General features: G+C 36.1%; 1 protein-coding gene across 7 annotated transcripts in view; it reads right to left on the reverse strand.

Moving 5' to 3' along the window:
- LOC106161257 (uncharacterized) overlaps window positions 1-17,215 on the reverse strand; it is a 43,111-nt gene that overhangs the window by 17,037 nt on the left and 8,859 nt on the right. For 6 of the 7 annotated variants that reach the window (XM_087017522.1, XM_087017525.1, XM_087017524.1 and 3 more), the window contains 18 exons: window positions 16,723-16,839; window positions 15,901-16,053; window positions 15,618-15,730; window positions 14,864-14,991; window positions 14,429-14,490; window positions 14,026-14,108; window positions 13,612-13,706; window positions 12,930-12,992; window positions 9,994-10,048; window positions 9,103-9,280; window positions 8,764-8,797; window positions 8,248-8,395; window positions 7,654-7,788; window positions 6,606-6,743; window positions 6,157-6,330; window positions 5,687-5,767; window positions 4,856-4,965; window positions 427-550 (listed from right to left, as the gene is read on the reverse strand). In XM_087017522.1, the coding sequence (XP_086873648.1) occupies window positions 427-550; window positions 4,856-4,965; window positions 5,687-5,767; window positions 6,157-6,330; window positions 6,606-6,743; window positions 7,654-7,788; window positions 8,248-8,395; window positions 8,764-8,797; window positions 9,103-9,280; window positions 9,994-10,048; window positions 12,930-12,992; window positions 13,612-13,706; window positions 14,026-14,108; window positions 14,429-14,490; window positions 14,864-14,991; window positions 15,618-15,730; window positions 15,901-16,053; window positions 16,723-16,810 (1,962 nt within the window). In that variant the 5' untranslated portion in view covers window positions 16,811-16,839. Of the gene's footprint in view, window positions 1-426; window positions 551-4,855; window positions 4,966-5,686; window positions 5,768-6,156; window positions 6,331-6,605; window positions 6,744-7,653; window positions 7,789-8,247; window positions 8,396-8,763; window positions 8,798-9,102; window positions 9,281-9,993; window positions 10,049-10,887; window positions 11,039-12,929; window positions 12,993-13,611; window positions 13,707-14,025; window positions 14,109-14,428; window positions 14,491-14,863; window positions 14,992-15,617; window positions 15,731-15,900; window positions 16,054-16,722; window positions 16,840-17,215 lie in introns of those variants that run through there. The other variant, XM_087017526.1, reaches the window with a different exon arrangement.

Here is a 17,215-nt window from a genome sequence, read left to right on the forward strand (position 1 = left end):
TTAAAGTTTTACTTGTGAATAGTGCGTACTTAGAGCTTTACGGTAAATTCAAATATGAGGCGAGGTGTCTGTTAAAGAAACTGACTTTAGTCCGTCGGACATGTGGGCCGATGAGTTAAAAGGGTTTTCCAGCCCACAGAACTTTTGCCGGCATATGGCCGTGGTCCGACGGCTTTCGCAATCACTGTTTACCTGAATGTTGCCAGGTGAGTTGTTTACCTGAATGTTGCCAGGTGAATTGTTTACCTGAATGTTGCCAGGTGAGTTGTTTACCTGAATGTTGGCAGGTGAGTTGTTTACCTGAATATTGCCAGGTGAGTTGTTTACCTGAATGTTGGTAGGTGAGTTGTTTACCTGAATATTGGCTCTATTGACAGGTGAGGTATTAACCTGAATGTTGACTCTATTGACAGGTGAGTTATTTACCTGAATGTTGGCTCTGTTGGAGTTGTTAATCTTCAGTGGGGTCCCAGGCCAGGTCAGACTCTGCATTGAGACCTTGGTGGACATTTCCAGTCCCTTGCCCAGTGGGTCTAAGGCTTCAGTATACCTGAAATGTGAATGAACTCAAATGAATAAGCTACTTGGACTAATTGGAAGGTTTGTTAACATTTATACAGAGACAACTGGCCTGCAGTTCTACACCCCACCAACATCAAACCACCACCTTTGGCTGATTTACTGTTATTAAAGGTTTAACTTTGTAAAAATCACAATAAGCTTAGAATAAATAAGATTTTTTTTCATTTTTGTCAAGCAAAATAAATAAATAAATAAATAAATAAATAAATAAACTAGAGGATCAGAGAGGCGATACCGCCTCCGAATATTGTACCACCAGCTGGAGCAAGCGCATTCGTATAGACCCCCACATACACAAAATAAGGGGTGCAGCCACCAGTCTTGTGCTTGACAAGCTGTAAAAATGCAATCAACAAGAATTTTCAAAATATGCAAAAAATATATATAACTAAAAATGGTGCAATCAAAGTTAAGTTCATTGTAAGGTAGGTCAAAGGTCATTTTCAAGGTCACAGTAAATTGCCAGTATATGACTTCCTATCCAACTTCAATAGTAACTATGGACCTATCTCTGCCAGTTTTGGAGATAAAAGGGAAGCAAAATTTGCAAAGTTCAGTTCATGGTGAAAAGTAGGTCAAAGGTCAATTTCAAGGTCACAGTAAGATTGCCAGTATATGACTTCCTATTCAACTTCAATAGTAACTATGGACCTATCTCTGCCAGTTTTGGAGATAAAAGGGAAGCAAAATTTGCAAAGTTCAGTTCATGGTGAAAAGTATGTCAAAGGTCAATTTCAAGGTCACATTTAGATTGCCAGTATATGACTTCCTATTCAACTTCAATAGTAACTATGGACCTATCTCTGCCAGTTTTGGAGATAAAAGGGAAGCAAAATTTGCAAAGTTCAGTTCATGGTGAAAAGAAGGTCAAAGGTCAATTTCAAGGACACAGTAAAATTGCCAGTATATGACTTCCTATGCAAGTTCAATAGTAACTATGGACCTATCTCTGCCAGTTTTGGAGATAAAAGGGAAGCAAATTTTGCAAAGTTCAGTTCAAGGTGAAAAGTAGGTCAAAGGTCAATTTCAAGGTCACAGTAAAATTGCCAGTATATGACTTCCTATTCAAGTTCAATAGTAACTATGGACCTATCTCTGCCAGTTTTGGAGATAAAAGGGAAGCAAAATTTGCAAAGTTCAGTTCATGGTGATAAGTAGGTCAAAGGTCAATTTCAAGGTCACAGTAAGATTGCCAGTATATGACTTCCTATTCAACTTCAATAGTAACTATGGACCTATCTCTGCCAGTTTTGGAGATAAAAGGGAAGCAAAATTTGCAAAGTTCAGTTCATGGTGAAAAGTAGGTCAAAGGTCAATTTCAAGGTCACATTTAGATTGCCAGTATATGACTTCCTATTCAACTTCAATAGTAACTATGGACCTATCTCTGCCAGTTTTGGAGATAAAAGGGAAGCAAAATTTGCAAAGTTCAGTTCATGGTGAAAAGAAGGTCAAAGGTCAATTTCAAGGTCACAGTAAAATTGCCAGTATATGACTTCCTATGCAAGTTCAATAGTAACTATGGACCTATCTCTGCCAGTTTTGGAGATAAAAGGGAAGCAAATTTTGCAAAGTTCAGTTCAAGGTGAAAAGTAGGTCAAAGGTCAATTTCAAGGTCACAGTAAAATTGCCAGTATATGACTTCCTATTCAAGTTCAATAGTAACTATGGACCTATCTCTGCCAGTTTTGGAGATAAAAGGGAAGCAAAATTTGCAAAGTTCAGTTCATGGTGATAAGTAGGTCAAAGGTCAATTTCAAGGTCACAGTAAGATTGCCAGTATATGACTTCCTATTCAACTTCAATAGTAACTATGGACCTATCTCTGCCAGTTTTGGAGATAAAAGGGAAGCAAAATTTGCAAAGTTCAGTTCATGGTGAAAAGTAGGTCAAAGGTCAATGTCAAGGTCACAGTAAGATTGCCAGTATATGACTTCCTATTCAACTTCAATAGTAACTATGGACCTATCTCTGCCAGTTTTGGAGATATAAGGGACTAAATGTTATAATTTTGGAGTTACCATAATGTGCCATAAATTTCCTACAGAAAAAATTAATTAAAATAAAGAAAAGGTCATTTTGGTCAAAGTTCTTGAAATGGGAGGTTCTCTGAAGTTGCAGAAGTTTAAATTTGATAAAATAATGTCATTTTTGACCACAAGTTGTCTGCTTTGCCAAGCATTATGTTTTATTTTTCCGGAGTTCAAAATTTATTATCCATTACCGTACTGCACATTTTTACGGAAGCCGACTGGTGCCATATGTTGAAAAAAAAAATTATCTCGAAATTTCGAGATAGCATTTTTTTTGTTCAAATTTCAAAATACTATCTCGAAATTTCGAGATAAATTTTTTTGCTCAAATATCAAAATGCTATCTCGAAATTTCGAGATAATTTTTTTTTTGTTCAAATTTCAAAATGCTATCTCGAAATTTCGAGATAAAAATTTTTTTTGTTCAAATTTCAAAATAGTATCTCGAAATTTCGAGATAATTTTTTTTTCTACATATGGCACCAGTCGGCTTCCGTACATTTTCCTTTCACCACCAATATGTACTTTCTGATACAGCGTAACTCGAAAACCGTATGGAATACAAAAAAACCGAGACCACCTCCAGTGTTGGGCTTTACATGCTCTACAAAATGCAAAAAAGAATGGGTCTCTAGCATTAACGGTTCCCGAATTAGAGACAGTTTTCAGTTTCGGTATCTTATGGCCACTACTCCTGTGAAAATGCACCGATTGACCCCAAATTCACGGAGATGAAAGATGACCTGAAGGGTAACACTTTCCAATAATATTATTGGTTAAGTCTGTGTGGCGTCTGAATAACAGGGCAAAAAATTTTTTTTTCGTAAAAAATTTCATTTTTTTGAAAATTTTGACCCATTTGACCTTGAAGTAAAGGTCAAAGGTCAAATCCGAGGGTATATTTGAAATCTACACATATGACTTTTGGAAAGCCGTCTATAGAAATTTTTCCCGTAACTCCTTCTGTAGGGTAGATAATTAGCATTTAATTTTGCCATTTTTAGACAAGGGTGCATTGCAATGAGTGCCACACCCAGACCCCAATACCGACAAAGCCCAAATTTTACGTGGAACGAGTTGAGATTATAGGTGACCTAAATCCATGAGATGGGTACGGGGGCCCTTACCGTCTAGGAGGAGAAGCGGTAACGGTAACATGGCGGCGGAGCCGGCGGAACGGACCGGACGGGACCGAAACCATGTGTACCGCCAGCGCTAACGCTGGTGGTAAATTTTTTTGTTCAAATTTCAAAATAGTATCTCGAAATTTCGAGATAATTTTTTTTCTACATATGGCACCAGTGGGCTTCCGTACATTTTCCTTTCACCACCAATATGTACTTTTTGATACAGCGTAACTCGAAAACCGTATGGAATACAAAAAAACCGAGACCACCTCCAGTGTTGGGCTTTACATGCTCTACAAAATGCAAAAAAGAATGGGTCTCTAGCATTAACGGTTCCCGAATTAGAGACAGTTTTCAGTTTCGGTATCTTATGGCCGCTACTCCTGTGAAAATGCACCGATTGACCCCAAATTCACGGAGATGAAAGATGACCTGAAGGGTAACACTTTCCAATAATATTATTGGTTAAGTCTGTGTGGTGTCTGAATAACAGGGCAAAAAATTTTTTTTTCGTAAAAAATTTCATTTTTTTGAAAATTTTGGCCCATTTGACCTTGAAGTAAAGGTCAAAGGTCAAATCCGAGGGTATATTTGAAATCTACACATATGACTTTTGGAAAGCCGTCTGTAGAAATTTTTCCCGTAACTCCTTCCGTAGGGTAGATAATTAGCATTTAATTTTGCCATTTTTGGACAAGGGTGCATTGCAATGAGTGCCACACCCAGACCCCAATACCGACAAAGCCCAAATTTTACGTGGAACGAGTTGAGATTATAGGTGACCTAAATCCATGAGATGGGTATGGGGGGCCTTACCGTCTAGGAGGAGAAGCGGTAACGGTAGCCGTCCGGCGGAGCCGGCGGAGCCGGCGGAGCCGGCGGAGCCGGCGGAACGATCCGGACGAGACCGAAACCATGTGTACCGCCAGCGCTAACGCTGGTGGTACAATAAATAAGGTTGAACTTCATAGATATGCATAAACCTTTATTAACAGGATATGATACCAACTACCATTTTCGCCCACTCAACAGCCATCACTTAATTTTCCCAATTTTTTATTTAAAAAAAAAATTATAAAACACCAGAACCTGTGTTTCACAAAGTCTCCTCACCTGTTGAGTTTGATGTGTGCCTTTCCCAAACCAAGGTATGCCAAAACAAACCTACAACTGGGGTGGTCCTTGAGAATGCTGTTATACATGTCTATCCCTTCTAAGATCTCCTGGAATACACAAAAAAACACAACACCAGCTGGTGATAAAAGTCACATTTCCTTTTTTGTGACTGGTAATTATTATAACCTCAGGAAGAAAATATTTTATAATTTTTGCAATCTGTCTTTTCCTGTATAAACCTCTCTGCAGTGCCAGAGTCTGGGACCTGGGCAAGACTTTTTCATACTTAAGGTTATACATAGGAGTATTTGCTATGAAGTGCTAATTTCCTTAGGTAAGCCACAACTGTTACACAGCTTCACTTGAAAAAACCATAGGGATTTAATTCCATTCAAAACTATTCCACAACTATGAATTATGCATATCATTTTCATACATTCTGAAGTTGTGGTTTAAGAAAATTGGGACTTTTGAGACCTTATTATAAACATTATAATCAGCTACTGTAGCTATTGCAGAACTGCTGAAGTGCAAGTGCCCATTTAGCAAAACCCCCCCCCCCACCTCTCTTTTACAAATCCTTACAATCTCTTTAATTTTTTTCTGTTAAATCAACGTACAGAAAAAATGAAATATAGTTTAAGTTCAGTAAGTTTATCAAAATTACAAGTTCAAAAACAGTACAGAAATAACATAGACTTTGACAGTTCCCTTAATTTTTGAACTCGGCCCTAAAAAAAATTTTTTTAATGTCAAACTTCCCATCGCAATATATAAATAAAGATTACACTTATTAAAAAAACTTTGCTTACACAACAGTATGCTCACCTTGTATGTGCCTGTTTCTATACACGCTGTGGCATAACTGTACTTCAACAAGGCCAAATCTATTTCTTCCAGTAAAAATGTCTGAAAGTTCCATATATTTAAAAGTATACTGTGATTATCTTCTTCGATGTTCACATTTTATGATAGCTTTTAAAATAGAAAACACTCATAGACAACTCATTATTGCAAACGTGGGTAGCAGAAAAACATTTCTTAACTCAAACAAATCAAAAGCAAAATCCAGATAATTTATAAATTAAAGCAGGTCTCACTTTAAAATGATATTGGCTGCATTACTAACCAGCCATGAACAAGACCTATTCAAAAATAAGTTTCCTATCTACACTGTATGAAACAGTGACAGCAAATTACTCTTCCTAATGGTAATAGCCCATCTTTTTGTACAAGGAATCTTACCAGGTTAATGAAAACATTAAAAAAATGTTAGATATTTATCAAATTGTGAGTACCTTTGACCCATGGTCATGCACCATCTCCAAACATTTCTGAAAGTCGTGGAGGGCGTGGCGACTTCTTTCGTCCATCAGGGCAGTGGTGCCTTGCTTCTGTAGAAACTGAAAATCATCTCGAAGCACATCTTCTGGCGATTTTGGTGGCTGCTGCATAGGGGGATTTGCTCCATCCTTAAAGGACATAATAAACATTTCATTACTTCCTGGTGATAAGTTAGAGAGTTCAGTCAATAGCCATTTCTGCTCCAATTTTTTTTTCGTGGCTATCTTACTTACAGGTAAAGGTATGGTACATGCAGAAAGTTTTTAGAATAGGTTACAAAAAGATAATGAAAAATAACCCACTTTCATCACCAGTGCCATATGTATAAGTAATAGTTAAAAGTAAAATTGGTTCCATCTGAAGTTTTATAATGTCGCCTTTAAACCTAAATCTATATTTTTACCTGGTTTTCAGTCTTGTTCTTGTCCCCTCTCTTGGTCCTTTTCTTCCTTCTGGATTCTTCCTTTTTCTTCTGCTCTTCTTCCTTTTTCTTCTTCTTTTTCTCTTTCTTCTTCCTCTCTTCTTCTCTTCTAGCTTTATCCTGAGAATGTATGAAGTAATGACTTTGTTTCACAAAATAAATAAATCCAAAAATAAAGAAATAAATACTTTTAAACTAACATTTTCCTTATTTTAGTGGAGTATTATGGATTTATGTATTCTTAATTGGTGGAGACCAAAATTTTAGATCTTAAAGTCAAGATTCACTGGTCTACAATTGTTTTGTGAACCCCAGCACTGAGCACCTCCTTACCTCATCCACAGCACTCTACCCCCCCCCCCCCCCGTTAACCCTGACCAACCTCCCCCTTGCCTCATCTATAGCACTCTGAGACACCCCCTCCCCCTTTAACCCCACCCCCTTACTTCATCTCTATTACTCTGAGACACCCCCTCCCCCTTTAACCCCACCTCTTTACTTTATCTCTATTACTCTGAGACACCCCCTCCCCCTTTAACCCCACCCCCTTACTTTATCTCTATTACTCTGAGACACCCCCTCCCCCTTTAACCCCACCCCTTTACTTTATCTCTATTGCTCGGAGACACCCCCTCCCCCTTTAACCCCACCCCCTTACTTCATCTCTATTACTCTGAGACACCCCTCCTGTTAACCTGCCTGACCTCCCCCCTTACCTCATCTCTAGCACTCTGAGACCCCCCCCTTCCCCTGTCTGCCCCCTTACCTCATCTAGAATGCTCCCCCTCCCCCTTTAACCCCATCCCTTTACTTTATCTCTAGCACTCTGAGACACCCCCTCCCCCTTTAACCCCACCCCCTTACTTTATCTCCAGCACTCTGAGACACCCCCTCCCCTTTAACCTCACCCCCTTACTTCATCTCTATTACTCTGAGACCCCCCTCCTGTTAACCTGCCTGACCTCCCCCCTTACCTCATCTCTAGCACTCTGAGACCCCCCCCCCCCCCTTCCCCTGTCTGCCCCCTTACCTCATCTAAAATGCTCTGAGACATCTCTGGCTCTTTTGGCTGCTTGTAGTTAAGACATCTCTGCTTTACTTTTTCAATGTACTCTTTGGTCTCAGGGTCATCCTCTTCCTCAGACACCAACTCTGGTGCATCAGACTGAAATGAGGAACAAGACATTGAATGCAACTCTGTCTAGGCCATTTCTGCCCAAAAAAAGTGCATATTGTAGTTTTTGTATGAGGCATCTTTTTCGCTAAGTATTTGGCCATAGCAGTATACAATCTTGTAAAGTTCGCTTATTTTCAAATGTTTTTTCTGTATCTTAAAATAAACTTATTTTCTCCCAGCCTATAAAACTCCCCAAATTTCTGAACTTAATATCAAAGAAAAAGATGAAAATGTGCAACTGCTTTATGTTTTTTCTTTCATTTATATATATATATATATATATATATATATATATATATTTTTTTTTTTTTTTTGGGGGGGGGGAGGGTAAAACATGCACTTTGGATTAGATAAAACAAGAACACAATACAGTTTCATGTATAAAGTCACAATCACTAGTTATACTGAAATGAAAAAAAATTATCACAATCCACATTAGACAATCACCTGTTCGCCATCGTCAGCTGACCCTTCACTGAGTGAGTCATCTGAAGTGGTCAGACTGACCAGGGCAGGCGGCAGCTCGTCTGTCTCAGAGTCCGAGGAATACTCCTCCCCAGAGGACGGGTCTGTCAGGTCAGGGACATCACTCTCGCTGAATGAAAACAGGATATTAATCTCACTGCTAAGTAAGGCAATTTGAATTTGAACAAACATTCTGACCGAATGAATACATGGACAGATACAGACAAACATACATACATACTGTTCTGTCTAAAAAGTGAACCTTTGCTTCAAATATCTGGGTTTTTCAAATAATTAACTCATAGTAGCTGAGTGACCACAACTACAAATTCAACTGTATATATGTACTGGTCAAATAAAAAATAGTTTCTTTTTTGATGCATTTCTGTCTATTTCCATGCCCATATGAGTAACCCTGAGACTTTCATACTGAAAATTAAATAATTTAACATAAATCTGATATGTCCTTTTATGGTTTTATCAGTTACATATTCCTACCTGTCATTGCCATCTTCTTCTTTTTTCTGAACATCTGAATAATATTATAAACATTAAAAAAGTAAAAAAAAAATGAATAAATAAACTTTTAAATCGCTATGATGTTCTTTATTCAAACAGATAACATACTTGCAACAAATTAGCAACTCTTAGAAAAAAACTTGCAAGATATTTCCTATCTTGAACATTACATTACACACAACAAACTATATTTCTTTTGAAGTTTTCAATTTCGCTTTTTTATCCACCTTGAAAACAACATCAAGCCATCATTAAAAATAATTTTAAAAAAAATTTTACTTAATCTTTAAAACAGAAGAAAAAACAGAAGAATATTACCTGTGTCTTTTAACTCAACAGTGGGATTGTTAAAGCGCTCTTGCTGTGTCTCTAAATCTTTAATGTCAGCCTCGGGCGCTCCTAAACTCTTACACATGGTCAGGGCATGGGTGTTTGCCTCCTTGGCCTTGTCTTTGAAATTCATCTCGTACAGCGACTGGGCATAGCGGTAGTGACCCTGACATTGGGAGAGGAAACTTAAATATCATTACATTCATCACCATGGTAGCATGGATAAAACAGGGATTCTGGGGTATTTATTACATTGATGTTTACTGTACATCTACAGCAGAATTATAATATCAATTATGACTTTTCTTTGACAAGGAACTTCTCTGGGATTTTATACCCTGGGCATTGTCAATTTTTCAGTAATTTTACGATTTAACCAAACACATCCAAAAATTCACTTTTAATGCAGTTCTTGAAAATGAAAATGTCTTTAAAATGTCTTTTAAAATGTATTAAATTTTTTTCATGTCTTATATGTTTTTCATAGAATAACCATTTTACTGTAATTTAACATGTAACATCCACCTTTAGTTGCCAATTAACATTATTATTAGTAGTAGTATAGTCATTCTGATTGCTATTTCACAATGCATGCTTAAAGTAGTTTTACAAAATATCTATTACTATATCATCAAAATGAGGTTACAGTTGTTGATGTAGCCTTTGCCTGTTGAGAGTACTCAACGTCTAGCTGCCTCTATTTATATGAAACATAATCTACACACACCAGGTAGCAGCTATATCAACACTGTAGCCCTTCTTCTTAACAGAGAATGTGACTTTACAAACACCATTATATTAGTGAGCAATATCTCTGATATTAGAATCTGACTGAAGAAAACTACCATTATAGTCACTGTGATTATATACTGTCCATACCTTTGGCCATTCTGGTTTTAAAATCCTGGCTCTTTTGCTATCGCTTAAAGCTTCCCTGGATCAAACAAAAAATAAGGGATACTGATCAGCAAGTCTAAGTGACAACTTTGTAAATATTTTCAGAGGGGATTTGTTTTTCAAAAAAAAAAAAAGTAAAATAAAATAAATAATAATAATAAATTTAATTAATGGCAAAGAAAAAATATAAATGAGAATAAAGTAATTAATTTTGCCAATCTGACATCTATGAGTCTTATAAGTAAATAATAATTACACAACTGGAAAAGGTACTTAAACAAAATCTAGGTCATGAATTGAAGTACTCCAAATGCCTCATTTATTTTCCATCTCAGCATCACATTCATTCAAAGAAACAAGTCTATGGCAAATTCAAAGCAACACCTGTCCACATATATCAAAGCTGAGTTGATGCTATTTATAAATCTGGACCATAAATATATTAACTATATATTCATACTCATACATGCTGATTTCTTTCTTTCTGTGGTAGGATGTGGCTGACTTTTCATCCCCTCTCAGTACTAGTAGGCTATCTAAGATAACACCCCCCCCCCCGCCCCCCGACAGAATTCATGACATCCGTTCCACCAGTGCAATCTATTGTATCTCCTCACCCTGCCACAAATATCACCCTCACACACCCTCCTTACAGAACAAAACATCAACAATGACATCATACAATCATGTATTGCATGGTACAGATGACAGTAACACTGTTATTGCTACTTTCTAAATCAAAGTTGTCAAGGCCATTTATTTTGTTTTCTTAGGCTGAGGTGATGTGTCGTGAGACTGGATCATGGACGCACTACAACAGCAATAAACACACTGTATTTTCAGCCTAATATTAGAATGCAAAACATTTTTCCTAACCTGGCTTTATCTCTCAATATCTGGTGCATCATAATAGGAGAAGTGCATACAATAAGGGTGTACTAAAATGCTCAAACTTTCAAAGACCTTGTCGTCAGTGACAGAAACTAGCGCATCTGCGCTGAGCTAGCCCTGCATCTGCAGGTTAGTTTTGACTCTTTCAAAACTAGGTCACTGTGTCTTTTAAGTTGTAAACAAGGAGTTGAAGGCTGTGGAATATGCTTTGAACCTCCTTGGGCTTGATAAAAAATTAAAATACTACACTGCAACTCTCTGAAGGAAGGCTGGGGTAGAGCTAGTATTATCAGAAATATACTAATTGTGATTTGACTTTATATTTCATATAAAGTTTTTAAAAAGTCACAATGAAGGGCAAGATTCAATTTATAACTCATAACTGTAACACCCCCACCCCCTGAATTATTTTTGTTATTATTGAAATAATTGTAACGGACATATAATTGTACTACCTGGAAAAATCTCTCAAAATTATTGGGCAGCATAACTAAACCCTCTTAGAAAATCTGAGACTGCATTCCTTTTATTTAAGAAAAAAAAAAAAAAAAAATTCAAGCAAAAATATGTAATTTTTATGATGATGTAAATGATAGAAGAATTAACATTTACTGATTTGTGTAAGGCATGCAAACATAATACTATGGTGGGCACTGCTAATTACTGTAAGAAAATATAAAATGCGCGTTTAACACCGACTTACAATTATTATTACTTTGCTAAACCTTGATTATCTCTGAATAATAAAATTATATATAAGACTGGTTTGGGCATTCAGGCGTTGCTGTGGTGCAACAGGCATGTGAATTTAAGGATAGTTCTTCTCCATTTATCCTTTAACAGTCACGACTTAAAAGCCCCTGACATTCACACTGTGAAAAATAATCTTTCCAATACAGCATCTTTTTCCTGATAGTGTACTTTGTACATATATGATATAACAGAAAAAAATTAAATATAAACAACACACAGTACAGAATATAACTTATCAGTCAAGTTGAGGTCAATTAGGGCTAATAACTGAATCAAAAACATTCGATGTGTGCTTGTCTAGTAGCAGGAGAAAGCATTAATTAATCCTGTTGTCACATTTATTGGTGTAAAAAATGGGTAAACTTTCTCTTCAGCATGCTGGGAAGACGGAAAACAGGAAGGGAGCATGGCGCCATCAATTTTTCTCACCAATCACGTCAATTTATTTTTACATTTGATGAAACTGATGAGCAATTAAAATGTATAACAATTTTTCATATTTCTTTTCAAATTACCATTTGAATTCAGACTTTTACTTGAGCATGACCTACGTATAACTTGTAACTTGAAGTTAAACTCACATAATTACCAGTAGCATGATTTTAATTATCAATCCTCTATATGTACATCATTCTGTGACATCAGATGTTAATACACTCTTCTACTTATTATATAAATAAACAATGAATAACACATGCAATTCATTCAATCAAATTTTTCTGTATTATTCATAATATTGGTCTCTTATGTGCTCATGTGCTGCAACACAAAATATCAATTTATTATGTGCATCTTCATATGTGTAAGTGTGCATGGCAGTAGTATGAGTTTAGTGTTTGCATTATACATTTATTTATGAATGCCGATTCACTAAAAAAATCTAAACACATTTTTTAATAAACTCCCCTTTCAATTTACATTGAGTACATAAACTTTTAAGAGCACTCACTTCTATTTCCCACCTATATATTTTAATATATTCTAAAATATTAGATGAATGTGATAAATATTACAAGACATGTAGGTATACCGTGTGTACAAATGGAATTTAATCTAGAGTCACTATAAAATCAAAACTGAGCCCTACTACAGCTAAAACCTTGCCATTTCAAAAACAATGCTTTCATCAAACAATGAAGCATTCAGGAATACATTGAACATTTTAAGTTTCAAGATGTTTAATATTAAACAGCTGACAGAGGAACGACATGTTTAGAAGAAACTGCTATTGCAGGCATGAACAAAAAAAAAAAAAAAGCTGAAAAGACGCTTACCTATATTGTTGAGTCTTGAGATAGGCTTGAGCACGGTTTCCATATAAAATGTGACTGTAGGGGCTAGAATAGCAACCAAACATTATGTCACTGTATGTATGAAATATAGTTTTATATCTTGCTTATATCTTGACTCATTTAATATTATGTATTATATTTTTATTTAAACCTTGCCAGCCCAGAGGAACTGTCTGCAATATCAAACATTTTGAATATCCTCTTTAGTTTTAAGCAATCATGACCCCAGGAACAGGTAGTTTCCCCATGTCTGTTCTCTCTCTCTCTCTCTCTATTTTGGAGGTCTATAACATGTACAATGGCACGTGGAACCTTTTATCTCTCTTAAAATAAACACTTAAATAGATATAATGATATAATCCATTGACTAAGGACAAGTAGGGCACCACAAGAGTTCACAAATAGCCATTTGGAATTTCCACATTAAGGGGAATCCCCTCATGATAACAATGCACTCCATGAAGCCATTGTTGAGATATCATTTGACAACACATAGATTTTCCTTCAAGAATTCAGATTGAAAAATTTACACCAGTTTTATAATAAGTTTGTGCAAATTTTGACTATCAAAGTGAATACACAATTTTTAAAAATTTTATTAAAGCAATATAAGTAATGTGCTGCACATTCTGTTGATTATAAAAAAAGGTAATCATGTCCTCACCTGATTGCTATACCTTTGGTGTAATGTGCAATTGCACCCTTGAATTTGCCCATGGAGAAAGCTAAATTACCAAGATTTTTAGTATCTTTGCTTTTCTACAAAAAAGAAATTAATAAAATAATAATTACTTAAATTGTTAATCCCTGGACTGACGCATTTAATTCCGCAAACTTTACGATATTTTCAAACTAACCAAAATGCAATTCACATACATGAGCTAGCGGGGCAAAAAGTAATAATCAAAATTGGATGACTAAATGTGTTTTCCTCCAAATTTCATTTTGTTCATTTACAAAGCATGGAGCTTTTCTAAAGAATGAATACAACAAATTTAAATATATATTTCCTTGGATGCAAACCAAATATATACACATTAGAAAAAAAAAAAAAACTCATGCAATTAAATAATCATACCTTTTCATCAGCTCTGTATTCCTCGTCAAATTTCTCCAACATATCTTTACCCAGGAAGGTTAGATTCACAACATGATTCGAGTCTAAAACCAATATGTAAATCATCTAAAATAATTTCAAGAAAACTCATTCACTCTGAATTTAGAGTGAAAATAAAGTGGCTTATAGGTGCATTTTTAATGTATCATGAGCTGGGGCCTCATAATTATATTTAAGTAGTTTGCTACCGAAAGTGTAAATTTCTCATACTTTCACTCTTGGTTCTACTCTATATGTACTAGACCGGATGTGAAGATTATGCAAATGCAAGTTATCAAATTTCCCTGCTTCATGGTTTTAAACTCTGTCGGCACAATTAAGTCAATCTTTCTTTGGTGATACTGGGACTAGCAGTAGGACTTACACTGACGGCATGCAAAAAGGAAACTGAACTTGACTTTTCGGTTTCTGCCTGGTAATTCTTTCCTGAAAGATAACATCAGATAAAATGACAGAGTACACTTCTAAGAACAGAAAAGACCAGAATATTTATTACAAATTAGAAAGGGGTAGCGCTAGCAACTTTTTTCGCTTAGCCAAATCACCACTTTTTTGTCAATTTGTTATCCAAATGGTTATAATTTGACTAAAACAAGTCAAATCAAGCCCATTTTGTTTAGCCAATTTATGTTAGTTTTAGCATTTGGCTAAATTGGCAAGTGTTAGCGCTACCCCAGGTTAATTAATTAAGCCCTTCAAAATGTCTTTGAGCTCTCTCAAGATGACTGCACATCAAATAATGAGTGAGGTCATGCCCCCCACCCCCACCCCCCAACACGAACATGCAGACAGAGCTTACTTAATGGTCTTGAACATGCTCTGGTTATCAATGAACTTGTCGTATGCTTTAACAGCTTTCTCCCACATGTCCACCTTGTCACATGTCTCCACCAGGTTCATTATGACACACAGGCAGGAGGCATCCTTCTGCAAGACAGGACACAAATTATTAGTGAGTTTTATATTGCAAGAAATAATGAAAAACAAACAAAATGGCCAGATCCTTCTGAAACAATCTCTCTGCCTATGTGATGAAGAGAACCATCCAATGAAAACCAGGAAAGGTTACAAATTGCATTCCCTGAAAAATGTTCACTAGCAGTTAAGACGATAAATAAAAATAATTTCTTTTCATATCGCTGTTCACATTGGGTGGACCTATCTAGATACAACCAATCTCAGTCTGACTCGTAATTGCAATGAGCATTTCTCACTGGTCCATATAGCTTACCACAGAGAGCCAATCTATTCCCTCTGTTGTCCCACCCTATGCCACCATGTTAAACTGAGGGTAATAATGTCTTATTATGATAACCTCACCATAGGCAGCACATCTAATCCCTCTTTTGTTCCACCAACCACCACATTTATGGTAAATCAAATGCCTCTAAGGTGAGCTTAATTCCTTTCAGATTACCAGCTAAGCCGGGTCTGCCTGTTGTGCCTGTAACATGACACTCTGCTAAAAAAAAACCCAGACATTTTTCCCCTGACACTCTGCTAAAAAAACAGACATTTTTGCCCTATCTCAACACAAAAATATGGTCACTCACCAAATGGGAAATAAGGACATCAAACACTTTCTCCAGCAACTCAATATTTTCCATCTCCTCTTGCTGTAATGCCTCTACCCTTGCCTCTGTATAACACGAACTGAGCAACAGTCCTGGTAGAGGAAAACAATACTACTATTATAACTAAGAAAACACAGCACAGCATTAGACATCTTGAAAAGCAAAAATCATGATAGCATATTTCAATATATCAAAATGGTTATGAAATATTTCATCTGTTATGGTCAATGGTTAATAATCTTATTTTACAAATCAGGCTCACCTGCACACTTGGCCCAGTTCAGCCATTTTTCTGGTTGATGGAATTTTTGCCCAAACAAGAAAGGGCTCAGCATGTAAACCTTCACCACCCGCTCTTGCTTCTCTGCATTCTTGCCTTTCATTAACCTCTTGAACCACATTTTTGCTGCCTCTTCTATAAATCAAGAAAAATCAAAACACTGCAAAAGTTGCTGAAGACATGCTAAATATATACCTTTTTTTTAAATTCATTTTCTTTTCCTAATCGTCTATTATTCTTGAATCATAAATAACTGTGCTTTTGACTTTTTTCTTCTCTTGCCCATCAAAAATAGCAAATTAAGAAATAAATACACTCTCACATTATTCAATAAAGTTATAGAAAACTAATTCTGGATATGAAAACATGCAAAAAATATTTTTTTGAAATTTTTTAACCAAACAAGAAATCAATCATTCATAATTTAAAAATGCTCTAAGACCAATATCACAGAGTCAGCTTTTTCATAGTCAGCTATCCACAATTAGCAGTCTAGACTAAGACTGGGTTCCCACAGATTTAGATCAATCCATCTGGATTGACCTAACTCCCTGGGGGTTCACGCTAAATTGCTGTCAGCTGAGCGTGCACGAAAGTTAATTATCCCCTTACAGCTTTTAGTAGGCGAGACAGACATTTAAGCCGGCTAAGCTGACAACAATCTAGTGAGACTCCCCACGGGGATAGATAGATCTAAAATCTGTGGGAATGCAGTCTAAGCCCAAAATGTCAGAATTATTTCATGACACAGGCCCCGGTTTAATATAATCGTGTCCTGAATGAAGCTGAACAGTGAAAACTGACCATTGGATCTGGCCTTGTGTCTCAGGCTCTCCTCCTCACTGTCCGATGCGTCCACTAGGCCTGGCATGTCTGAGTCAGAACCACTCATATTAACTTGAAAACAAAGTTATAAAAAATCTGAAAAAAAAAAAATGGAGAAAAACCTTATTTATATCTATTAGTGTAAATGTTAGCTTTAAGGAAAAACTAGCATCATATTAAATGGGTTTTATTTATACATGTGATCCTTGTGCTTTTATGCAGCTAATGAAACGCTTTTAACCCAGCAAACTCTGGTCCTTAATCTTAATTTATGACAAAACTCTCTTTACTTGTTAAATATTATGTCCTTATACCACTAAGAAATAATTTGTTTGGATATAAATCTCAATTCAAACTCCTACTTGAAGACAAGATTCTTGACAAAAGCATCTTATTACTATTAAATTTCTTTATCAGACATGTCACCCCACCTCCTTCAATAAAAAATGTTTACTAGTATAATTTATACATA

The sequence above is a fragment of the Lingula anatina genome, chromosome 7 (genome assembly GCF_051362555.1).
Source record: "Lingula anatina isolate TDL-2025a chromosome 7, LinAna3.0, whole genome shotgun sequence".
NCBI lineage: Eukaryota > Metazoa > Brachiopoda > Lingulata > Lingulida > Lingulidae > Lingula > Lingula anatina.